This window comes from Notolepis coatsorum (assembly GCF_963971535.1).
Source record: "Notolepis coatsorum genome assembly, chromosome: 8".
In the NCBI taxonomy this organism is placed as follows: Eukaryota; Metazoa; Chordata; class Actinopteri; order Aulopiformes; family Paralepididae; genus Notolepis; species Notolepis coatsorum.
In genome coordinates, this window is record NC_140172.1 from 65,706,241 (window position 1) to 65,733,817 (window position 27,577).

The 27,577-nt window shown below is 42.7% G+C and overlaps 1 protein-coding gene across 1 annotated transcript in view; it reads right to left on the reverse strand.

The window, feature by feature from the left end:
- Window positions 1-27,577, reverse strand: part of LOC311233855 (nectin-3-like protein) — a 76,812-nt gene that overhangs the window by 15,967 nt on the left and 33,268 nt on the right. Inside the window, exons 3-5 of the mRNA XM_084320905.1 lie at window positions 18,970-19,269; window positions 15,784-15,901; window positions 290-441 (exon numbers count right to left, since the gene is read on the reverse strand). Of these exons, the coding sequence (XP_084177031.1) occupies window positions 290-441; window positions 15,784-15,901; window positions 18,970-19,269 (570 nt within the window). The remainder of the gene's footprint in view (window positions 1-289; window positions 442-15,783; window positions 15,902-18,969; window positions 19,270-27,577) is intronic.

Here is a 27,577-nt window from a genome sequence, read left to right on the forward strand (position 1 = left end):
TTAAATAATCGTAATATCACTGAGGTTGCCCTCATTCCCAATGATAATGAAAATAATGTAGACCAATACACTGCCTTTTCGTAGACAGACATGATGAGCTTACGTGGTTTTGAACAGAAAACTAGGTAATGCTTGGACAGAAAGATGGGTACAACAAGGTATCTACAGATGACACTTTCAATGAGGGGCATAACTATGGGTTTGCACGGTTCTTCTTGAGGAAAGAGACTGCAATAAGGAGTCAGATGTGTTCCAGGCAGACGTGTTCCAGGCGGTGCATTCCGCTCACCTTGTATGAGAATGCGCACATCTCTGCTGCGAAGGTCGATGTCGTTGGCGACTTCACATCTGTAAACTCCAGAGTCGTTGCGGTGGAGCGGCCGCAGGAACAGCAAGGTGTTGTTCACCGTCTGCACTCCCTCTGGCATCTCGCTGTCCAGTCTGAGAAACGTAAAAGACACAAAACAGCTACACACACAGACCACAACATAGTCTGCAATGTAAAAACGCACCCGAGTTGATGCAACAATGACCTTTTTCCGGATAAAGTTTCCAGTTGGATTTCGACCGGTCACACAAACAAATGTTAGTATTCCACTATTACTTCTGCATGTGTACATGTATTAAATAATAGGCTTATGCTTCAACACGGACTATAATGTATATTATACAACAGGTAGGTCCGACCACGCATTGTGATTGGTCGAGAGCGTTCTAAGTCATGAGTATATTCATGATACACTCACGGTTAAATCACCATGAATATACCACTGCGCTGGCTTTAGAATGTTGTAGAAAGTTTCAACTGCCATTCATCATTCATCAGATGGTGGTGGATTACAGAAGGAACCCAGCCCCACTCAACCCCATCACCCTATGACTCCCCAGTGGACACTGTGGAGTCCTCCCGATTCTTGGGAACAATCATCTCCCATGACCTCAATTGAGAGCTGAACATCAGCTCCCTCCTCAAGCACAGCAGAGGATGTACTTCCTGCGGCAGCTGAAGAAATTCAACCTGCCAAAGACGATGATGGTGCACTTTTACACAGCCATCATTGAGTCCATCCTCACCTCCTCCATCACAGTATGGTACGCTGCAGCCACGGCCAAGGACAAAGGCAGGCTGCAGCGTGTCATCCACTCTGCTGAGAAGGTGATTGGCTGCAATCTGCCATCCCTCCAGGACCTGTACGCCTCCAAAACTCTGAAGCGTGCAGGTAAGATTGTGGCCGACCCCTACCACCCCGGTCACAACCCGTTTGAGTCGCTCCCCTCTGGCAGGAGGCTGCGGTCCATCAGGGCCAAAACCTCACGCCACAAGAACAGTTTCTTCCCCTCTGCAGTGAGCCTCATCAATAAGGCTCGGGACCCTCACTGACACCCCCCACTGTGTTACATTAACACACCCTACTGGACTATATACTTGCCCACTGTATTGTTACTTCATTCTAACTAGTGTATATAATTGTATAATTGACCACATCTGCCCAGTTGCACAGCCCTGGCCTACTCCTTTTCTATTTTTACTTATAATTGTACTATATCTATCTATTGAGCTATATTTAATTTAGTTTATATCCCACATCATTTTATTCAACCTCTTATACAGTCGTACAGCCCTGGCCTATATTTTATTTCATAAATATATTATTCTATTGTGCTTAACTTTACTTTACTCCACCACTTTATTGTATTATCCGTCTGTTAATGGCTGTCTGCTAATGTCGCACCAGTCACGTCCAAAGCTAATTCCTTGTATGTGAAAACTATACTTGGTGAGAGAAAACGGTGCTTTTTCAATGTATGTGATGTATAGATTGGGGAGAGATGACCACAGCTAAAATGGTAGATCGAAATGTGCATGGAAGCAGGAGACGGTGATAGAACGGTGGTGGAACCAGTGGTTTCACAGGCACAGGCCGCGTCAGCGAGGGTTTTGTTATGAATTCCTTAGAAGAACATCTGAGATTAGAGTGTACTGTCTCCCAGGGGAGGAGGGAGAGAGGTTCATCTTAATGAAACGTGAGTTTATTAGTGTTAAAGGTTATGCAGTTGTCATGACAACACGTCGCATGACAACCAGAAGGCGGGGCCGTCGTTGCGACGACGAACATCTATGAGTCGAACGGTGTTTCCGGGTGTAAGTCAGACTAGAATCTGACCGAGAGCGAGTAGGACTGAGATCACACAGAGGACCTTCTCTCCTCTCATCACGAGAGAGGGGGGGGGGGGGGGGGGGAGGAAGAATGCCACGACATCAGTAGCTTCGGCTACCACGAGGATGGTCTTAGGCTAACGAACAGGCCTGAACACTATTGGACTGAATCACAAAAGGACAATCTGAACACACCGAAAGATCATTAGAATAGACTCTTCAAGGACGATACAATTTGATAACATCTGATAACATCTGATTATGAGGTTTCTGTTTAGAGAAATAAAACAACCCTTTTCCTCACAAGGTATCTCACGTTGTCGAAGTGTCGAATTCTTACGGAAGTGGAGGAGTATTATGGTTTATGGATTGCACTAACGGGGGAAGATAAGGATCTTATCTACCAGTATCGGAGACGTCAGGACCATTAAAAGTACACAACGCAGAGGAATTGGATGGAGGGCCAAACAGACGAAGACGTGATACTGGCCAGTTTGATCAGAATCTTACAGTTGGTGCCGTGACCCGGATTTGCAAGAGATTAAAACAACGAGAACAGTTGGTTGTTGATGACAGCCAGAAAGCAAGAGATAAGAACAACGGATAAAGACTTTTTCAATAATGGGGCGACAGTGGACAACAGTCATCAATGTGTGGGAGAATCATGATCGAAGCAAGGCCGGCCAGCCCTGGGAGAGAGCGGCGAGTCGAGCGGTCAGGAGGCAAACCAGCGCTGTAGGGGAAACAGCGCTCCGATCAAAAATGTGAGTTCACTGTGCACACGGTTGTTTTGATTTTAAGCCAAATAAAAACGAACAGATAGTGAATCCGTAAACGTAAACATTTCTAGTTCGACAGAGAGAATGCCAGCTGTAATAATATGAGCAGAGAACCATGGTGAAAATCGAGGGTGTTATCTACAGAGAATGAAAAGCAAACGAGGCAGGCTGCACAGTTTTGGTTTAAGGAGGGTAAATGCGAGATGAGGAAAGGGGGGGGGGGGCGCTTGAATCAGATCGAAAAATTGTTATGGCGGGACTGTTTTCATAACAGAAGGAAAGTCGAAAGGAGATTGTACCAGTGTGTATTATGTCCGATCAGGCAAGAGTATTAGTCTGAGAAAGCGTCCCCTGATAATGGATAGGAAAGAGAGGAAAAACAGCGGTGTTTTCAGGCCTTGGAAGGAAGGGCAGCGGCCGTTTGTTGAGAGAGTAGCCATTTGCACCGAGTCAAAATGGCCGCAGAGCCACGAGGGGTTTAGAATCAGGAAGTGACACGTCACCTACAATCCTCTAGACTGAGTTTTGGCCGCCATCTAGGGGGGCAGTGGGATAATACAGGCAAATGGAGGAGTAGGTCGCCACCTAGTGGCGGAGGGGGGGTAGTGCTGGGGAGTTTTCATTACCCATAGGGGAATATTTAGAGTTTAATTCAATTAAGGAGTTTAATTGCGGAGGGGGGGGGGGGGTAGTGCTGGGGAGTTTCCATTACCCATAGGGGAATATTTAGAGTTTAATTCAATTAAGGAGTTTAATTGCGGAGGGGGGGGGGGGGTAGTGCTGGGGAGTTTCCATTACCCATAGGCGAATATGTAGAGTTTAAGTTAATTAAGGAGTTGAATTTTTTCAAAATTACCAACTGCTTGTGTGTATACACGGTGGTGTATGTGAGAACTTTGTAAAGGAACTCAAAGTGTGGTATATAGAGCGACGGGACAGCTCCAGGGCGATGGTAGACAGCCCCGTAGGGTATATAGAGCGACGTGACAGCTCCAGGGCGACGGTAGACAGCCCCGTAGGGTATAGAGCGACGGTGACAGCTCCAGGGCGACGGTAGACAGCCCCGTAGGGTATAGAGCGACGGTGACAGCTCCAGGGCGATGGTAGACAGCCCCGTAGGGTATAGAGCGACGGTGACAGCTCCAGGGCGACGGTAGACAGCCCCGTAGGGTATAGAGCAACGGTGACAGCTCCAGGGCGACGGTAGACAGCCCCGTAGGGTATAGGGCGACGGACAGCTCTGTTGTATGTTAGATGATAGTACGAGTACGTATGTGAGTTAGGAGCAGGGAACCAACCTGCTCTGTTGTATGTTAGAGCGATGCTCGGTTGTATGTTATTATCATAATAATAAGATCGATATACAGGTTAATTAAATAAGTTTAATTATGAAATAAGAGGGAGTTCGATCTCCAGTGGGGCCTTCTCACACCTAATAAATAGGCAGAGTCTTGAGGGGACACGTCACCAGAAAGAACTGGCGCGCGCTGGGGGTCAACCGTGGGACAAACGTAGAGCGCCGAGTGGGTATCGTTTAGCTGCTGGTGTCACGCCGGAAGACAACAAAACAGGGAACAGCCCTGTAGGATTAGATATGGGTGTTGAGAAGGTGGGGGACTAATAGAGAACAAATAGCGCCATGGGCTGTAGGACACTCACACCGTCCAACAGTCTGAAAGGGCGTGGCCATGGCAGGGGCTTGCAGAGGAAAAAAAATATATAGAGAACGAGCTGCAGGCCCAAAGCCATGGTAGACTTATAGCAAAACAAGGGAAGTCGAAGGTACAGACGACTGCCGGTGTTGTGTTTCTGCTTTCAAGGGGGGAATGACACCGACAGCGATGGAGATGACCAGGAGACAGACTGGAGGAGGAGGAAGCCGCAGGGGCCAGGCACCGACGCCTGGTACACAGATCATCCACGACGAGAGAGAGGAGACGGCGGCGGTGGAGGAGCAGATGTGGAGAGGACAGCCAGAGACACTGAGCAGTAGCAGACCAGGGGAGACATTTTTGCCTAGGGGACCGCGCCCTGGAGGGGGGACCAGCTCAGGAAAGGAGCCGTCACTGAAAGGGGCCCTTGCCCTAGAAGATGGGACCGGCCCGAGATGGGAGGTGTACTGTAAGAGAGGGAAGGGAGCGCTCTGATTTGGACGTGGGGTACCGAATAGGGGGGCCGAAGGGTTTAGGTGTGTCGTCTGAAAAGTTGCAATCTGTGTTTTTCTCTGTCTCTCTCTCTCTCTCTCCTCCATGACCGTTGTTTATCCTTTCTGGTTTGGGTGTGATGCGGGTAATGGAAAACAAAAGGAAAACACCAGACGGCGGGGCCCTAATTGTTATGAGTCTATTTTTGTGTATAATTAATTGAAAAACCAAGTAGTCTTATGATTCTGAGGGGTGATAAGAATCAAGGGGGGATTGAGAGAAAACGGTGCTTTTTCAATGTATGTGATGTATAGATTGGGGAGAGATGACCACAGCTAAAATGGTAGATCGAAATGTGCATGGAAGCAGGAGACGGTGATAGAACGGTGGTGGAACCAGTGGTTTCACAGGCACAGGCCGCGTCAGCGAGGGTTTTGTTATGAATTCCTTAGAAGAACATCTGAGATTAGAGTGTACCGTCTCCCAGGGGAGGAGGGAGAGAGGTTCATCTTAATGAAACGTGAGTTTATTAGTGTTAAAGGTTATGCAGTTGTCATGACAACACGTCGCATGACAACCAGAAGGCGGGGCCGTCGTTGCGACGACGAACATCTATGAGTCGAACGGTGTTTCCGGGTGTAAGTCAGACTAGAATCTGACCGAGAGCGAGTAGGACTGAGATCACACAGAGGACCTTCTCTCCTCTCATCACGAGAGAGGGGGGGGGGGGGGGGGGAGGAAGAATGCCACGACATCAGTAGCTTCGGCTACCACAAGGATGGTCTTAGGCTAACGAACAGGCCTGAACACTATTGGACTGAATCACAAAAGGACAATCTGAACACACCGAAAGATCATTAGAATAGACTCTTCAAGGACGATACAATTTGATAACATCTGATAACATCTGATTATGAGGTTTCTGTTTAGAGAAATAAAACAACCCTTTTCCTCACAAGGTATCTCACGTTGTCGAAGTGTCAAATTCTTACGGAAGTGGAGGAGTATTATGGTTTATGGATTGCACTAACGGGGGAAGATAAGGATCTTATCTACCAGTATCGGAGACGTCAGGACCATTAAAAGTACACAACGCAGAGGAATTGGATGGAGGGCCAAACAGACGAAGACGTGATACTGGCCAGTTTGATCAGAATCTTACATTGGCAATAAAGACCTTTCTGATTCTGATCAAACGGAAACCGTCAACATTACCTACTCCGCGGACAACATTACGTTTGATTTAACGTACCCGTTAACTATAAACGAGTGGATAGATATAGAGGAGTCTAATGCAAGCGAATGTCGGAAAAAGTAATCGGCACCTCTGACAGTTCCGGGAGTTGGGCCAGTTCAATGCCGTTGACTTGGTGGTGTTAAAGGATTAGTTGCGGCTTTTCTCCAGCGCGTCCAGCTCATCTTCCGTTGGATTGGCATGTCTAATAATGCTGTTTTTTATGAATACCGTTAGATGTAGGCCCGTCCTCTATATCTATCCACTTGTTTATAGTTAACAGGTATGTTAAATTAGACTAATACGTCATTAATTTGCGTTGCCAAGCTTGTTGATAGCCTACTCCATTTGATATTCCATAACAACGAGACATCTTTAGGAAAAAAAATTCTACGCCAAGTTCACTGAAATCGATATAAAAGACCCTAGATTTGTCTGTATTCATCCTATATTTTTCCCGATGGTGCAACTTGCTGTATAAAAGCAATAATACACTAACCCGTGGTATGTCAAGAATATTGCCACTCTGTGATGTCTATACCACTCGAGCTTCGCTCTCGTGGCTGCAGGCGCATCACAGCCATGGCAATATTCATGACATAACACTGGTTGTATTATTGCTTAATTATGCCCGATAGGGTACATACCGTCACCTGCACCTTGTGTATACCATTTACTCATAGTATATACTAGGGGTGGACGGTATAAACGGTATACGGTATAAACGGTATTAATTTGCTCTACGGTATGGATTTTGACTATACCGTTTAACCGGTAGAGCAGCTCTAAAATAGCAATGACGTCATGTAACCACAGCGCGACTATTTCAATCGCATTTGCCCCTAAAAATAGATAGAATTAGTCATAGATAATAGATATGTGCAAACTGGAAAAAGTTATTTAGGAGGCTTCGCGCAGTGGGCGTGTCAACACGCAATTGTCATTTCATAATAAACACATATCACCGCGGCGCACAGCAAGTTTCAATTTCAGTTCCTGCCATTTTTAACCAGTGGAGAAAGGTAAGATATTTCCCTATCGTTTTTCTTATATGAATTATTCTACGTTAATAAAACATACCTGGTGATCAACTACAGTTTGCTGTAAACATTACGATATGTGTGTAGTGTTATGATAACGACGGCAGCAGCGGGAGCCGGGAGGAAGGCGTGCAGCAGTGGATTTGCGAATAGCATGCAGCTGCAGAGCCGCAGAGCCAGTGGCTCTTTCAGGTCTGGTCACAGGCCCGTCAAACAGCGCCCCCCCACCCTTGCGCCGTTCTGACCCCCATCGTCGCTAAGCATTTTGTGTGTCAATTTGTTGACACATGTGTCAATTTGTTGACACATGTGTCAATTTGTTGACACAATTGTCAATTCTTAAAGCTGAGGATGAGTGGCACCTTTGTCTCAATTCTTATTCAATTCAATTCGCTCTGCGGCTCTGCAGCTACATATGCTTCAACAAAATCCAGCCCTGCTGTTTGCAATGGGAGCAGGAGTCTCGACTCGGGACTTATTTTATTTGGAATATAATGACTTTATACGCAAAAGTAGCCTAGTTTTAAGTTAAAATATTATAAATCTACATGCCTTGAGGATGTCATTCTTTATATAGCCTGCCTATCAGGCAAAAAAAATTATTCTAACAGAAACACTGATACCGTGATATATACCGTTACCGTCTATGCTTCAAATTATACCGTGATATAAATTTTAGACCATACCGTCCACCCCTAGTATATACTGTATATTCAGATTACATTTTTGTATTTTTATTTATTGAAACATACATTATAACCGATAGGGCATAAAGACCCTCATCTATACCTTTGTTTACAGTTTATTTTTCTCATATTTTATATTCAGATTCAATTGTATTATTTGCCTATATTTATGTCTTTCTTCTATTACCCTGCCCTACCTGTACCCACCCATGCTGATATGATGCTTGAATTTCCCCAAGGGGATCAATAAAGGAATAACTTATCTTATCCTCTTAACACATTGGGTGCCGGAAACGTAGAACTACTTTTTTTTTACGATATTTATTTTATTCGCTATTGCCATTCATAATTCAGCGGGGCACCTTGTGCATACTGTTCCGAGTGTGTCTGAGCTGGCAGACGGTCTTATACCGCCCTCTAACGCCTTCTGCCATTATTGCACTCCATTAGAAACGGGGTCGTTTATTTTCTCTACCGAGCTGCGGCGTGGGGGCGGGTCCTAAACACTCCGGCAAAACACAGGGATGGTTTGGACAACTGACCCCGCCTGCCCGTTCATGTGCAATGCCCGATAACGTCGGAGACAGGATCGCTGTGGATAACTGGAATGGCTCTCTTTACCTATTTAGACCTGGCTCAGATGTCATCATCGTCATTGTATTTAGCACTCATTCTTGTATCAGTCCTTTATCCGTTTGCCTTGTCTAACCCAGTCTCGTCATTGCTCACAGTCCTCTACCTGGCTCCTCTCCCTGTCCCGGTGTTCTGGATCCCGTGTATGACCTTCGCCTGCCCGATTACTCTTCTCCTTGTGTAGCTCCTGGACTGTCTGAGAACCCGGTTACCGTATTTACCCTATATAATAAATATACCCACTGTTGGGTTATCTCCGATTCATCATCGTCTCTGCCTGTTTATGTCTGCATCTGGGTTCTGGCTATAGTACAAACCATTACAATGATGTTGTTTTTATATCATTCATTCATATTTGTATATATCTTTTTTGTGCATTAGGACTCTAATTATGACTTAATTTGAGATCATATTCAGTGAAATAATACTGTGAATAAGTATACATGGATTATTGCGACAAATTCTATTTTTTTGTGCACTAGGACTATAATCACATTACTTCAATTACGATCATATCCAGAGAGATACTGCTGGGAATAAGACGTGGATTACTGCAACATCCATAGCATTCTTGGAACATTGTTTGGACTTGTAAAACTCAGAGTAAGCTCCACACTTCCATTCAAAATCTGCATGCGATTACCATGGCACGAATGGAATCTGGTGAGTGATGAATGAACAAGGCCGGCTGTATATAAGCTCCAATCATCTGCACCTACTTTATCAAGTAGTAGTGCAACAGGGAGGGGAGGGGGGACAGCAACTTGCAATGGGCCTGGTATACAAGATACACTACACGACCAAGGTACCCATGTACATGTCAAAATACTTCCCAAAGGTCAGTGAATACCACGATCACAACACCAGAGGGAGCTCCACAAATCATGTTAAACCCAGATTCGGCTCAAACAAGGGACTAAACACGTTTCGCAATTATGCCACATCAATGTGGAACGCCCTACCCAAAGCTGTAAAGGAATGTGAATCACTACCCACTTTAAAAACACTCTAAAAAAACACCTACGGGAGACTGCAATTCGAAACTGGCCCCTGTAAATGTCCTAACACAACCCCCTCCAATGTACAGTAAATTACCAAGTATGGTCTTGTCAATATTCCAATGTACAGTTTTGTTTGTACAGTTGTACAGTGTCCCCCACCCACTCCTACTTTTTATTTTTTTTTAAACTTCTTTTTTTTCATGTCAACGTTCACACGCACAATATACGCTTACCTAGGATTTGACTTGATTCAACAACAAAGCAGTCGGGGCAAGCCGAAAACGGTCGAAAGTGTGGTTATTTGAAGTTTGGATTTCTTTTTTCACAACTGAGAAGACATGCTCAGAAGATGTTGGTTCTCTTTGGATCCACCTATATGTGAACAGACATTCTCAGTCATGACGTTTACCAAGTCCAGGTACAGATCCTCTCTCACTGATGAACATCTGGCAGCTGTGCTTCGCATCTCCACCTCAGACATGCAACCTGACTTTGATGGACTTGTTAAAGCTCAACAGAGACTGGATTTATCACACTGAATGAAAAAAAAAAAAAAGCTGAAGAACACTAAAATGTGGAAATATAGCAAGTGAAATGGGACACTTGATATCTTTTTTTTCTTTTTTTTGCACAGTTCTGAAAACATTAAATGTTTAATATAGGCATGTAAAGTAAAAAAGGCTACTGGGACACTTTTCTTTACACAGTTCAGTGACATGTCTTGTTTATTTTAGCTATAAGATGATGTGATGTCTTTAGAAAGCTAAGAAAATCCTTGTTTCAATAGTATATGAAACTCAAAATAATAACTTTATTTGTATAGCACTTTTTCATACATGCCCTTTGTTATTAATGTTTCACATTTTGTTTATCATTTTGGAAATAAATTCTATTTGAATAAATGATATTTTTTAAAGCTAACCTCACCTTTTAATTGCCAAATAATAACATACACTCTTACCAGGGGTCAAAACAATGCCATTTACTGCTTTTTATATAGAAATAAAATGTATATTATGCATAATTGAGTTTGGAATTTTGGCCCGGCCCTCCAACATATTTTCAGTTGCTCATTCGGCCCCCCGGGAAAAATAATTTCCCACCCCTGGTCTATCTGTATGTCATGTATGTCATATATGTTACGATGAATTGAAAATGGGGGACCCTGATGTAAACAAGACGAAAGTCTTTCTCTGGTCTGCATCCCCTTAACAATTGTATGTATTGAGCTGTACTGTACCCATTCTGCAATCTGTTAATAAAGTTTTCAATCAATCAATCAATCAGACTGTTTACAGAGCAGTCTTTTGGATGACTTGCAGGAAAGTTACAACCAAGGCAAACCGCAGGAGAAACATGCCTGCATTTTGAGTGATGGGAGGAGAGTGCCCACGTGGATATGTCACATATGGTGGAGGGGCGTCTCACGGTAGCCTGTACATTTAAAGGGGAACACCAACCCAAATCAAGAAGTCAAATATGCCATTTCCATGACCTAAGAACTCAATGCTGCCTATACTAAATTTATATCTGCCCACTGCTTTCACCGTCTATAACCGCCCTACACTGTAATCATAGTAATCATAACTACCTACCTCATACTATAGTCTACCCATATAACTGGTTAGCTGGGTTAATAGTATAGTAATACTGCTGTATATAGCGTATATATACATTTATATATTTATATTTACAACATATATATATATCCATATCCGTCTGAATATACCGGCATATAATTATTCTATATGCCTACTTATACACCTGCATATAACCCATATGGCTCTGCATGATAGCATGTACAATAATGTTGTATATACCATATATACATATTTATTTATTATTACCATATACTGTATATATATAAGTCTGGAACTGCTCCATTAGCAATGAATAAAAGAAGCAGCTTCAGACTTTATACCAGATGACATCACAAATGTATGGCGACACAGTGGTGTAGTGGTTAACACTGTCACCTCAGAGCAAGAGGGTTCTGGGTTTGATTCCCGCTTGGAGACCAGGTTGCCAGGTGGGGTATCTCCCGGGCCTTTCTGTGTGGAGTTTGCATGTTTTTCCCGTGCTCGCAAGGGTTTCCCCCAAGGGTTTCCCCAGAAAATGAGATAAACCCAATGGAAAAACATGCAGAATAGACACGGACAGGAGCACTTGGCTATTAATTTTAAAACGTGTTACAAAAACATTTTACGCAATGTAAATCACATGACCTCGCTCGACCCTCCCATAACTTAGCCAGCGTCTTCCCTTCAGATCTCTGCAACAGTCAAATGACAGGAGAAGTGACATCACCTGAATGACGGATTTCATTACAAAGTTTCCAAACAGACCTTTGGATCAAAGGTTGTGTGCTGTGACTCATGGTTATGTTGCAGTGATGAATGGACTATCCACCGGCACAATCTACAGTACGGGCCAAGTTATCTTCACTAACGATGTTGGCAAGGAGCTGACAGGTCCACTCCATCAGTCAATGAAGCAATAGAAACACGATTTATTCACAACACGGATCGCCATTCAACATTACTGAACAGTTCTAGGTGGAAGTATAACAAAAATAATATATATATATATATTTAATAATAATTATGAATATTTTTTTCCTGTGTACCGAACTCGTATCGAACCGTGACCCCAAAACCGAGGTACGTACTAAACCCCTACAAACTATACACAATTTTTACTGTTTTATTGAAATTACTTTAATTCCAGAACCCCGAATTATAACCTTAACACATAAAAAAACATTTGATCCTCACAGGAATAAAAGCGCAAGAATGTGCACACACACACAGGGCTTTCCCTAAACAATGGTATAGGGATGCAGCTCTAGTCCTCTTTTTCTGTGTGTGTGTGTGTGTGTGTGTGTGTGTGTGTGTGTGTGTGTGTGTGTGTGTGTGTGTGTTTTCATGTTCAACGTTAAACTATTGTGCAATCTTATACACTGTACTTAGCCCCTTAAGCCTGAACGGTACAAGATCAAAGTCATGCCATAAATAGATCAATACAGTCCGTATTAATTAATGTTGCGTTTCTTTTTCAAATGTAGCCAAGAGTGAAGACCCTAACCCTATCAAAACAGCAGTCAAATTGTATATTTTTAGCACTACGTTTGTTTACCATTGATTTTAACACTTTAATCGCCGGAGACGCCGAAACTCGTCTTTCCCCGCCATGCTCATTCTGCCGAAGACGCCGTAACACGTCTTTGATATCAATATTTGAAAAATCTCAGGTCCCCCGGGGACCTGAGATATACTGCTGAGCTCCACTCAACTCTCTAACGGTTCAAGAGCGCCATCTGATGGCCGATCGGGGGATCGCCCAGGGGAGAAACAGGATGTAGAAGCTGGTGCTCATTTCAATTCGGTCCGATCACTCGCTATAGGTCCCGGGACTCGAGCTCGACACAATACATAGCGATCCGTTGCCAATAACTCGATAAACAACATGATTTGGACGTATATACTATTATACAAACTGGAAATGGATCGGGTATTTCTCCATCTCATAATAGAAAAAAATTTGTTCCACGCTCATCTGCCAACGGCGCGAGGAAGCTACGGTGAGTTTCAGCGTTATTTTCTAATGTCCTCTATACTAACTGCTCTAATGATCATATCACCCACACTAGATGAATGATATAACGTTGCCCACGGAATTATAAGCGACCCCCCGCCCAACATCAGATCATACGTAGTAACTTCTACAACTACGTGCAGTTGAACTTTTTAATCTGGCACCGATCGCTATCAAACTGTATTTGATCATCAATATAATGCATTTAGGGCTATAAATCAAGTTCTGGAGAAAGCTGCAGAAAACGATAAAAACATACTTATACTTTAGACCGTATTTTAGTATGAATATGTGAATGAAAAAGTATAACGTTGCTACACCCTGAACAATAGATATAGGACATTGAATGGGCCATAATAATGTCAATTTAGCAATACAATTTAAAAAGTTATAGCCCTGCAAATAAGGGGAACTTCTCCATAGACAAATAGAGCTGGCTAGGGATAGTAAATTATAAATTTAACCATGGCGATCAAAGTGTTAAGTGAAATATGAGTTTATAAATATCTGTGCGCATCCCGGCGGAAACCGGATGAATTAGACGGAAATAAAGGAAGCTGTCATGAAATCGTTGTACTTCTAAGAGAGTTTTCATTATGGTTATAACAGAAGTACACCGGCGGTTAGGTGGCCGAGCGGAGATTGCGTTCGTCACCAACCCCGGAGCTGTGAGCTGGATTTGCCTGTTCGAATCCAGCTCACAGCTCCGGGGTTGTCACCAGCTTGGCTGGCCGTTCACACTAATACAATTGGCTGTATTAGAGGGTGGGAGAAGCTGGCGGGGTGGGTCCGGGTCGTTGTAAACAGCGACTCCTACAGTTCGGTCGGGGCGCCTGCTAAGCGCGGATAGGACCTGAGGGGGATAGTGTGATCCTCCCACACGCTACGCCCTCTCAATGAGAATCCGCGCTGCCAGGTGAAAAGAAGCGGTGATTGGCTGGACGTGTGTCGGAGGAAGCACGTGGTAGCCTCCACTCTCCCAGATGATCTGACTGTGGGGGGTAAGTGCGCAGCGACCAGGAAGGGACTGGGAATTGGCATACGACTAACATTGGGATGGGAGAAAATCGGAGGAAAATGGAGGGGGAAAAAGATCAATAAATTATAACAGAAGTACACCTTTTAATTAAAGGAACACGCCAACTTTTTGGGAAATTAGCTTATTTGCCATCTACCCTGGAGTTAGACAAGCAGATACATACCATTTTCTTCTCTGTGCATGCATTAGGCTTAGGGAACAGCAGCACCGTTAGCCTAGCTTAGCGCCATTCACTGGGAGTAGATGTGCCAGTGTAGCCTAGTTCCCAACAGTCACGAAATACACTCCAAATACAACTCCAAAACATTCCCGTAAACATGTTGTGACCTGTGTATTTACCATGTGGAGAAATAATAATTAAAAAATAAATTAGACATTTTCATTTTCTAAGCAGATATATACTCAGAATAATTTTTTTCCGAACCACTGCTGCCTGGGTGAAGTGATTTAATCACCTCAAAAGCCCCGTTTTTTAGAAAAACTTTCAAGCCTTTCAATTAGTTTCATGCTGTAATAGAAACTTGGTTTATCCAAATAAACAACTTTCTTCTGATAAAGATCTTTGTCTGGATGCATTATCGGGGTGACAGTGTTACAGCCAGTTCGTGGGAGGACAGAATTTCCACCGAACGATTGCTTCAACAACAAATAAACACAACGCAGAGACTTCACGGAAGGTGAAGGGTAGAATTGGACGATACGAAATTGGGATGGGAGAAAAATTGAAAACGGGAGAAAAAGTAGACCCAAAAAAAATTTAAGTAACTGTACTTACAGTAGATTTCATTCACAGTTTTTGCTGCCCTGTCAGGGGAACATGGTGGTACTAAATCCAGATTGAACTCTGCCATTGGAAAGAGGAGATTTGGCCCGATCCATAGATGTATGATTTGGCCATAGTAAGGTCATTTATAGGCCTGATATTCTATATTCATATTTCAAATTGCATGTGTCCGGCACATTTCAGTACTGTATCTACAAAACTCCCTGTAAATCATCGGTCCTTTATTAATTTGCTTAGATGTTTTGTACACGTGATCTCAAGAAGTCTGGTCAATGTTAGCATGGTGTTATTCATCGTCAAAGATGAAAAAATATAAATGTGATATTCTCCTTTGGTTCATTACAATTTACTCAAGCCTAGTAATAGACACAATATTTCTGACATTGGAAATACATTCACTGAGGTCCATAGATGTCCCTAGATACCAAGAACCTGCAAATGGGCCTTGTAGAAGTGGAGCAATCTTCCATTTACTTAGGTATGCACTTTTAGGCAAATTTTCTGAAAATATGGCTAGGTTAAAAACATAATTTCAATAAAATAGTCCTAAATAAGTTATTTATTTAAATTGCAGGAAATTACAGCAAATGGCTTTCTTTATTGCAAATTTGTTTGCCTATGGGACACAGGGACTCTGCACCATCTTGTTTGAAAATCCTGGGGAAATCCCTGCACACATACATACACCTACCTGATCCATCTGAAGTGGTTGGCTGGTGGGCTTGCGTTGGCTTCACAGGTCATCTGGACGTTCTCCCGCCCCACATGCCAGTCTCCATCATAACCAACAACTGAGATATCTGGAGCAACTGCACAGAGAGGGGGTAATAGGAGGAGAATTAGTGACACACAAATGGCACCCTGGCCAGAGTCCCTCCAATGAGATGAACACAATACAGTTCAATAGCCAGACACAACATACTAGTGAGATACTACCCCTAACAAACTGCAATTTGCACGATTTTCAATTGTTTGTAATAGGGGTGTAATCACCAGAGAGCCCATGATACGATATTATCACGATACTAGGTCACCGTATTACAATATCACGATATTGCCATATATTGTGATAATTATGTCCCAAATGGAAAACATTGTATCTGCAATAGAAATATATATACATCTGTTTTATCTAATAAGATAGCATTTTCGGTCTGTTCACCTCATTCGAATAATTTTTATTTTATTGTAAAATGAGATTGATTTTTTATTTTTGTATTGTACTGTATCGATATAATATCAGCACGCAAAATATTGCGATATATCGCTGTATCGATACCCTCCCCCACCATGTACTCAACCACATACAACCACATCCATCTTCATTCTAGCTCTAAAACTGAGCCACGATCTCCCAAACACAGTGATGTCGGCCCATCAAATAGCACCTTTAAACACAGGAGGATGAAAACATTGGACAGGCAGTGTTTTGATTAGGTCAATGTTTGTATGTAGTACCATTGTTTTTCTCCCTCTCTCTGTCTTAGCTCTATGCCTTTGTTTCACTGTTTTTATTCATGGTCGCTAAATCTAGCTAAATGTAAACACTGATAATCCCTCCCTCGCATCCCCCAACTTCCAGACTGTTTCAAAATCCCGGCTAATGACAAAAGGTCACTGGGGGTTTGCCGTCAGGGCCTCTAGGCTTTGGAATGCCAAACCGATTGATTGATTGAAAACTTTATTAACAGATTGCAGAATGGGTACAGTACAGTACAGCTCAATACATACAATTGTTAAGGGGATGCAGACCAGAGAAAGACTTTCGTCTTGTTTACATCAGGGTCCCCCATTTTCAATTCATCGTAACATATATGACATACATGACATACAGATAGACAGTACTGCTACATCTATACATTTATGACATACCATGCTATACTATATATACTAGCCAATCCAGTATCATCTTTTAAATCTCTCCTCAAAAATATAATTTTTTCTCTTGTTTTATTCTTCCTCTTGACTTTGTTATCTTTTGCCAATTCTGGTTTCTTTTATTGTAATGAGGTTTGCCACCAACAATGTCATTCACTCACTCAAATCTGTTACACCAAAGTTAATCTGTTACACCAAAGTTAATTTAAATATGTATTGGGCCGTGATGCACTGTCAATCAATCAAGGATGCATAATTAATGCATAAATGTAATTTCCGGTCAAATGCACTCAAATCAGCCAATACATATTACAATACAATACATCAATTGTCTAGCCCAGGGTTTCTTTTGCAACTTTTTCAGCCTGGGACCTAATGGGAGTAAATTTTCCTAATTTCAGGACCCTAAGACATGTTACTACTCTTTGTCATGTAATTTTGTCACCCAAAAGAAAATCAAATGTGACCAATTTTGGGTCCCCGATCCACACTTAAAGAAACACTAGTCCAGACTGGTCTATGAGCAGCCTTATCTATGGAACACAGCAGCCAATCATTTATTTTTAACAAGTAATTTTTGAATGCCTGTGGATAAGAGGCTCAGATATGTAATGTTCATCAATAGTAATCCACAAGGGTTTTGGGCCTATTTCCAACTCTCTATACATGCAGTATTTGTATGACTCTAAAAGTCCTCTCTCCTGCCAAATCTGTGTGACAGATGTGGTAAATGGGCTGCATTTATATAGTGTTTTTATCCAAAGTGCTTTACAACTTATGCCTCACATTCACCCATTCACCATCATGACTGTCCTGTAAAACACAATGTTATTCTTATAGCAAGAGCCTGCAGACTTATCCTCAACAACGAGGCGACCGTGCTTTATTGCCAATGTAGGGAAGCAATAAAGCCACCTGTTGACAGAGTCACATGGGAAGCAACAACTGGTCATGACCACGAGGTCTTCTTTAGCCTTAACTGGCGTGGTTTATTTCACATGTACATTGCACCACTAGACCTGCTCTCCGTGAGAGCTAGAGAGAGAGAGACAGAGGGAACAATCCCTTATACCTGCTACCTGACGTCAGCTACAATAGCTGCGTCTCCTTACGCCCATAGCGCCCTCTTACTGTGGAACAGTTAAAGTGCAGTTACATGCAAACATATTAACACTTACACTTAACACCACCGATACATATTTTAAGCTGGTCTGAAGTTATCAGGTCTGTTATTTCTACAATGTAGACCACTCATCAGTTTGGGTCACTGGACAGAAATGAAGGAGACTAAGTGGACAAAGGCGTTGCACACATAATTAAACAACTAGAAACTAAATGTTCTCACGAATGCTATGCTGCAAAAGTGTGACACATCACTCTTTTAACAAGCGGTTAACATCTCTTCATGGTTATGGTTCATGTCTTTGGTGTAAGTTTGGAGGGATTTTCTGAAAGCACTCGATTTTCCTGGTGTTTGCCAAACTTTCAGAACCAGCACACACAGGATATTGTTTGTAGATGAAACATCCCAGCATTCTTGGACCACAGTAGTTTCAAGTTGAGACATTTAGTGGTCTTTATGACAAATGTGTCTCCTGCCTTCACCAGAGAACAACAGACAAGCACACTACGGATAAGATCAAAGTTTTGTCTGAATATACAAAGATTACATATTGGCCAATGTTTAAAGTAGCCCCCCACCCCACCCATTTCTCTCCAAAATAAAAACACACACACACAGCTCTTAACACATGCATTCCATTAGAGGTCAAAGTTCAGAGTCAACTGCCGTGCAGCAGCTCTGGAACAGGCAATGGATCAATATCTTGTAAAGCGCACTTAGGTAATAATAGTGGACACTAGATATAATACAAGCTAATATCCAGCCTGCAGATGGAAGACACTCCCCTTCTCAGTATCTCTCCTCTTATACTTCATACACATTTCCCACCACGACACAGTTGAAAGCTGCTATATTAGCCCACAATCAGACACTCACACTGCACATTGAGCTGGTAGGGAATCCTGAAGTCACTCTGCAGGGCCGGGTGGCGCACCACGCAGGTGAGCCCATGGCCCTGGACATGGCGGGTGGGGTGCCAAAGGTATCGCACCTGCGTGCTGGTGGTTCCGTTGGCCTCGTCGAACAGCTGCACCTCTGACTGGCCGAACAAGTTGGACTCCCAGGAGACTTCAGCGCGGGGGCGGGCCCGCTCTGCAATGCAGGTGGCCACCACTGTTTCGTTGGCACCGTCTATCAGGGCCACAGAGCCTGCAGACACGTACACCTTGGGCTCCACTAGATCCAGAGAGGGCGCAAAGGATGGAGGGGGAAAGGGGTTGCAGTGTTAATAATAATACAATTAATTCCTTTTTAATGTGTTTCAAAAGGCTGTATAGTGCAAGGAGAGACCGCAATCAATGAGGCGCCAAGGGACAACCTTGCCTTGCCAAGCTTTGTACATGCAACGGTTTTGGTTCCTAAAAAACATCAAATCCACACTGTCAAGAGGTTACATACATCTTTCAAATTGAGCCACCTAGGGCCCGATTTAGATTTTAATATCAAACGTTTTAAAGTATCAACATCACTAACATGTCACAAAAGCATGTAGAATGTATATTATCATCAATACGTTAGTTTAGCAATAGGTTAAAAGTGCCTTTAGATAGATTTAACTTTTCGATTTTATGAAGTCTAGTCGCGAGGGCGACCATTTTGGAAATTTTGAACCGTGGGAATTGTAGTCTTTTTGCGGCCATTTTGTAGAGGGGGTGCACAGCTGTCGATCAGCGTTTTTCTGAACTACACTTCCTGGAAGATTATATGGGGTTCAAGGTTCAGAGCTCTGTATGAATTATTTCAATAACTGTTATTATTCTGGATAATAAGCCACAAAAGGTAAGGTTTTTGACACATTTTTAAACGCAGTTAGTTTCTCTTCCCTATTGTTAACATGTAGGAACAATTAGATCTGAAATTAGTTTCAAAACGGTTGCACTGTGGGGAAAATTTAAAAGTACAGTAGATTGCAGTAGATTTCATTATCTGTTCTTATGCATGCCGGGTGATACTAAATCCAAATTGAACTCGGGCATTTGAAAGATAATATATGTATATATATATATATAAATGTGCAAATTGGCTATAATAAAGGTAATTTATAAGCATCATATTCTATATTCTAGAATAATATTTCAAATTGCATTGGTCCGGATCGGAGAATTCAGTACTGTATCTACAGAACCTTCGGTTTAATCATCTTCCCTTTATTAATTTCCTTTGATTTTTTTTTACACATGATCTCAAGAGGGTACTGAACGAGATCAGTGGCAGTTTTTTAAGTTTGGTCATTATTATCATGGTGTTATTCACTGTCAAAGATGCAAAGAAAAATCATAATTCATATTCTCCTTTGTTTCATCACAATTTAAGCAAGCCTAGTAATAGACAATATTTCTGACACTGTGAATACATTCCCTGAGGTCCATAGATGTCCCTAGATACCAAGAATATGCAAATGGACCTTGTAGAAGTGGAGCAATATTCCATTTACCTAGGTATATATTTTAGGCGAAAATATTCCACAGGTGGAACAGGTTAACCAGGAAGTCCCATTGAGATATGAGATCTATTTTGCAAGGGAGACCTGACAAAGATTACAGCGGCAATAAAATATACAGAACGAAACATAAAGTATACATAACAGCAAACGTGCATAGCTAAAGACACTACAGAATTAATTATCGGGACGCATTCCTTTCTGTAGGACCTCTGTTGCCAAATTATCATTTGTTTATCAAGGTGCAGTGATGTGGAATGATATACAAAATCTAACAGAAACATGTTCCACTTTAAATACATTTAACACATTCGAGGCCATTCGATTAGACGGCTTTTCATTACAACTTTTCACTGTGCGTGAGGTTGTTTGTAGATGTAGCAGGGTGGATTATCCCTGCTTCGTGGGAACGGTTGCTGGCAGTCACAAGGTAGCTGGACACAGTAGAGCTCCGTCTGACTGCACCCTCGTCTTTGGGCCTGGAGCGTCAACCTGGGACCCGGTAGTGAGAGTGAATGGGGCCCGGGATTTACCAACCTGGTTTGGTACTCTGGTCCTCCTAGCCTCTCCGGGGCGGTCAGCAGTACTCCCCAACTCGCTCTCACTTCCCTGATTACCTCCTTGGGCCCTCCCACACCTAGTGACTGATATGCCTAAATAGATTCGTCCCTCCCGCAAGCAGTACCCTCCCTTGATGACCACTAGAAACCTTACAATAAAAAGGGAAAGGTGGAATAGGAAGGGCTTAATTGGATTAACGTTACCCACACCAAAAGAGTTGTTAAACGGCTCATGAAGGGACACGCACACAGAACTCCCATCTAATTCTTTAATGGTAATTATGCTGGTCAGTTACACTGATTTAATAATAGTGACCAAATTGACTGAAGTCCCACTATAGTTCCGTTTGTAACTCCATACCTCATAAACACGTATATTATACACCCACCTTTGGGTTAATATACTTCAATGTGTTTGACTCATCGCCCACGTCTGGGTCTTCACCCTGTATAATACCTCTGACAGGCTTTAATTATACGGCAAGAATAATACCTCTCTAGGCTTTATTTATACTGCACCAGGTCTGTAACTTCCCCACAGGGAAAGGGTTAATTAGATGGGAAAATATTATTAAACACAAACATGTTATCACACTCAAAGAAACCAAAAATGTGGGCCCACAAATACCTAACAAAAGTCCTAGGCTAATGCCGGCATGTATCGTTAATGGGGTACCCCTAGAACTGTAGTTAGCAACCATTAGCTTCGCCCGCAGGCTGCACCACACTGTGTACTGTGTAATAGATCCGGAGCATTGATGCTCAATTGTACTCAACCCAAAATGGCGGCCGCGCCGCACCACCACCGTCCGGGTGGCAAGATGGCGTCGAACGCTCTCGTCGCAGGTGCTAGCAAGCGGGGCTGGGGCAGGGGCAGTAGTGAGCTGAGAGCGTGTGCTGGGTGTTGGCGACCTCTGCCGGTCGGGACGATCTCCCGTGTTGGCCTGAAGTCAGCCGGTGCAGAACGGTTGTAAACAGCCGGTGCAGAGTCGACGGCGCGCATATATAACTCGCCCTCACTCACACTGAAGCTACACTCTGGGTCCCAAACAGCCCACCTGCTACACGATTATACTGTGGCGCAACAGGGTTGACTATACCACCGGTCTTCTTCAGCGCCTCGCGCTAGGGTTGCACTGGAGTCGATATAGCCGTTAGCCGCACGCTAATTATACCGTCACACTGCTACTGTAACCCGACAACTATGGACGTCAGTCCCGTGGCTCAGTCTCTCTTACTCACGCACTATCACGGATACTCCTATGATAACCCGTCGCTCGCTCCGGCGGGGCTCTCTGGGGGTTCTTTAACGGGGCTATTCCAAAGCACCTCCCGTGCAGCTGCGACCGTTCACAGCAACATCCCAAACAGAAGAGACTCGCCTTCCCTCTTCCGCCTCCATATATTTCCTTCCATCTCGCTCAAACACTCTCTGCCTGCCACCGCCCCCTGCTGGTACCGCCAACTAGTCACACAGGGAAAAGACTGATAAGAGTATGGTCCAGTAACCCTGTTCATAATCCATATTCCAGCGATAGAAGGAGGAGGAACTTGCGTCATTGTTCGTGAGAATATCAGTGGAAACTAATTAGAACGTCTTGGTGCACAAAGGGGAGATAAAAGGCAAGTCAGCACATCTGAATAATAGGCATATTTTCCAGGTTGCTACATAGAGCTAAATCTATATTTTATATTATTGCTATGTGTCCATTGTCAATTGACAGTATAAATCTTACCTTCAATATGCCATAAAGAAATCATTTTTTCATCAATGCGTTCCCGTTCTATAGCGTCGTGAATACGAGCATTATATCGGAATGGTCGGGGATAATTCCTGCAACGCTAGTTATAGGGCGCTAAGCTAATAACGTTAAATCAATGGCGTTTTGTCCCTACACAAGCTAGAGTTAAAAATCTAAATGCATATGATCGGTATCATGTTCCACCATGAATGCATGAAAGGGGGGGGGGGGGCGGGGGAAGTCGTTTCTGATTAATACCAATAACGGCATTCATTATTACAACAACATACGCTGACCGGGTGCATGGCTATGAGAACAAGGCCCGATCAGGCTGAAATTGATGTCAAATCGCTCTTACCTGTGGCCGGTTGGATTCCAAAAAGAATTTCCCAGTTATTTGATCGCCATCCGGTAGATCGATATGTCGATTGGCTGATGCTATATTCCTTTACTGCATACAGAATTCGGCATCGCAAAAAGAATTCCAGGCGATCTGGTGAAGCCATAGCTTCAGGCTAACAGAAAAGCTAACCCGGAGCGGAAAAACAGTTACACCAGGGTTGAAACAAGGATTACTGCATTCTAGAGACAGCGCCACTACCAGGATCTGGCCGGTACTGCACTTTCGGAGTCCCAATATGCCTTTTCCAGCCAAAATACAGCTCCGTGACATTGAGTAGGATATTAAAATGGAATAAAAGCAAAAACTAGTTTAACACAAATATATACGTGGTTGGCCTTCAAGCGTCGGCTCCCAAACACGTATATACGTGGTTGGCCCCGAACCAGTTAAAAGCAAGCTTAAAAAATAACTACAGATCCTGTAGTCTATAGTATCCATGTGTATTTGTGAGCAGTCTTTTTTTTTCCACCATTATAATTGTTGTATAATGCTGTATTGTATGTATCTGTGTGTATGAGAGAGGGATATGCGCATGTGTGTTTATGGATAATGTGGGGGGGGGGGGGTTCTGTGTAGTTATCCTATATAGGTTTAAGAGGGGAGGTCGCTTATAAGCCCTTATGCTTTTTGACCTTTCCTGTACATTTGAACTGTTCTTCTTTTATTCCAGAATGTACGTTTGTAAATGCAAATAAACAAAAAAACGTATTTGATATGATATTATCTATCTATCCATCCATTCATCCCTCCATCTATCTATCTATCTATCTACAGCAGTGGTTCTCAACTGGTCTAGCCTTGGGACCCAACATTTTCCTTAGTCATTATTAAGTCACGACCCAAATTTTTTTAACCACTATGATTATTATTTTTTTTTAATTCAGTAATACACAATCTTTCATGCACTGTTAAAAACATGAAATAAACACAAACAAGTGCAAGAAAAGTGCAACTAGGGCTAAAAATCCAATGAAATAAAATAATAATAAATAATATATGCTTCTTAGCAGATTTCTTAGCTTAACATAACAGACCTAAGTTTGGGGGAACTAATGGGATAACTGGGGTTGCAAGAAAAGTGCAACTAGGGCTAAAAACCCAATGAAATAAATTTCTAATAATAATAAATAATATATCCTTCTTAGCAGACTTCTTAGCTTAACATCCCAGGGAACTAATGGGATAACTGGGGATGTTGTTTGCTCCTGACAAGAATCTCAAAGTCTGGGGTGGACAAAGCAACTCTGAGGTCGTGCTCAATGTCCAATCTGTTCCTCTGCTTTGTCTTCAGCTGGACCAGAGCTGAGAACCCACTTTCACAAAGATAGATAGTGCAAAAAAATATTATATTTTATTTTTACACACATCCACGACCCACTCAAAATGGCCTCGCGACCCACCAGTTGAGAAACACTGATCTACAGTACCTGCCTATCCATCCATCTTATCTATAGGACAGAACTTCATTGTCCACATTTGCTTCACTGTGCTTAGTTAAATGGGACAGTCCACGTTTCAAAGGAGCCCATCCGATTTGCATTATAAAGCATTTAAAAATTCTATCGCTAAGCAATATTCGTGCTTCACGGCCCTAATTGACTTCCACTGGCATGCTTAGGACAACACAGACAAATGCCAACTATTTCCACTTCACATATCTCAAAAACCAAAAGATGCTGTCGAGTGCTTTTGAGATGAACCAAGAGGACTCCTGGTTCGTGAGAAATCAAGACAGGCTTCTGAAAAATGCGGACTGTCCCTTCAAAAGCAAACAGATATAATAATACATAAGTCGAACATGAAATATTCAGACCTACAATGCGATCACAAACCCCAATGACACGCACACACAACAGAGTTTAGATATGGTAGTAAGTAACACATTCAACAGGATAACGGCACCAGGGATAAAAGAAACATTGTTCCTTCCCCAGCTCTCCCTCCCTCTTCTCTCTCCAGCCCGCTCTCTCCCTCTGGCCCGGTGACGTCAGTGGATTGTCTCTCCCACGCAATATCTCCATGCATTATTGATTCATTTCACAAGAGCAACTTCACAAATGTACACACATTTACATATCTCACCAACTCATAAATCACCTACACACACAGCCTTAGGAAGAAGAGCGTTGGCTCTCTGGAAGAGAGTGTATGTTGCTCTGGATGAGAGTATGTTGCTCTAGATGAGAGTATGTTGCTCTAGATGAGAGAGTATGTTGTTGCTCTAGATGATATGATGTTGCTCTAGATGAGATTATGTTGCTCCAGATGCGAGGATGTTGCTCTAGGTGAGAGTATGTTGCTCTAGGTGAGAGTCTGTTGCTCTAGATGATATGATGTTGCTCTAGATGAGTCTGTTGCTCTAGATGATAGTGTTGCTCTAGATGAGAGTATGTTGCTCTAGATGAGATGATGTTGCTCTAGATGAGAGTATGTTGCTCTAGATGAGAGTATGTTGCTCTAGATGAGAGTATGTTGGTCTAGATGAGATGATGTTGCTCTAGATGAGAGTATGTTGCTCTAGATGATATGATGTTGCTCTAGATGAGAGTATGTTGCTTAGGGCTGCACGATTTTGGGAAATAATCTAATTGCGATTTTTCTGACAGATATTGCGATTGCGATTAAATTTGCGATTATAATATTTTCTTTTTTTAAGCAGCCCCACAGAGGTTTATTGTAAAATGCGGCTTGCATCTGGCCTACGCGGTGGGTCTGTTCAGGACACCGAGCCTGAAAATGTTTCTTTTTACCTGGGAATCGATACCGGTACCCAACGGTACCCTTTTTTCTGTACTTTACTCTCCCTCTCTGAAGTCTAAACTCCACAACACACAATCTAAAACCCCTTACCTCCCTCTCCCAAACCGAATGAGACTTCCTGGTTAAATACATTTACAAAAATAAAAATTAATTTTGTTTTGCAATTTGATAATTGCATCATTCCAAATCGCGATTTCGATTTAAAATCGATTAATCGTTCAGCCCTAATGTTGCTCTAGATGAGAGAGTATGTTGCTCTAGATGAGAGTATGTTGCTCTATATGAGATGATGTTGCTCTATATGAAAGAGTATGTTGCTCTAGATGAGAGTGTGTTGCTCTAGATGAGAGTGTGTTGCTCTAGATGAGAGTATGTTGCTCTAGATGAGGTGATGTTGTAGATGAGAGTATGTTGCTCTAGATGAGAGAGTATGTTGCTCTAGATCAGTGATTCCCAACCTGGGGTCCGCCAGGGGGCGCAGGGGGTCCGCCAGACAGCAGATGATTTGAGGTCTATTTTCACCAGTTTTTCTGTCATTTTTTTTTCTTTCAGAGAAATATTTTATTAGCATATTTGTATCATCAGAAGCATGAATAGTCTCTCCACTACAATAACAAATTTAGATAAATAAATAAACATCTAGACATGATTTTTTTTAACGTTAACAGTAGGCTACCGGGTAGCCACTAAAACGCGAATCAGTTGACTGTATCACTTTCCGTAGCTAGCCTAGCACGCTAGTTAGCTTTCTCGGCTCGTCTGCAGTCAGCCGCCAGAAGCGAAAATGTGTGACAAACGAAAAGGAGATGACGGCAGCTCATCTGCAAAAAAAGTGGGCTTCACTGAGGGACCAGACAAACGACCTGAGTGTGTGATTTGTGGAGAAAAGTTGGCAAACTCGAGCCTGAAGCCCAGCAAGCTGAAGAGACATCAGGCGTCTAAGCACCCAGAAACCGTTGGGAAGGATCCAGACTTTTTTCTGAGGAAAGAACAGTCTCTCAAGGCGAACAACCACTGCATGCCACCACCAGGATTATACTCCCGTTCAGTACCACATATCTATCGGAAACGGCTTTCAGTGCACTTGTCGCCATCAAGACAAAAGCGTGCAACAGACTTGACGTACACAATGACTTCAGAATGGCTGTCACGCACATTACACCTGACATCTCAGGCCTGGCAGCGCACATGCAAGCCCAAGGTTCACATTAATGAACCTTCGTCACACCCAGCTAGGACAGATTCAGAACTACTGATTGGAATTTCCTGTCTCATATTTTGTTTAATTTGTTGCATTGATTTGTTCCATAAATGCAAACCGTTCACCATTAGGGCCTGATTTGAGAGGATGAATACAGGATTTGAATATTGGCCAAACATTTTGAAATACATATGGTGCATGAGATTTGTTGATTGAAGGCACAAGTCAAAGAAGCATAGTGGGTCTAATTATGATGCATATGCCTGTGTATAAGCAGTTTGTTATTAAATTGACAAAAAAAAGTATTAACACTTTGGTTGCCTTGGGTTAAATTAATGATATACCATAGATTGCCAGCGCTATTTGTCTATGGAGAAA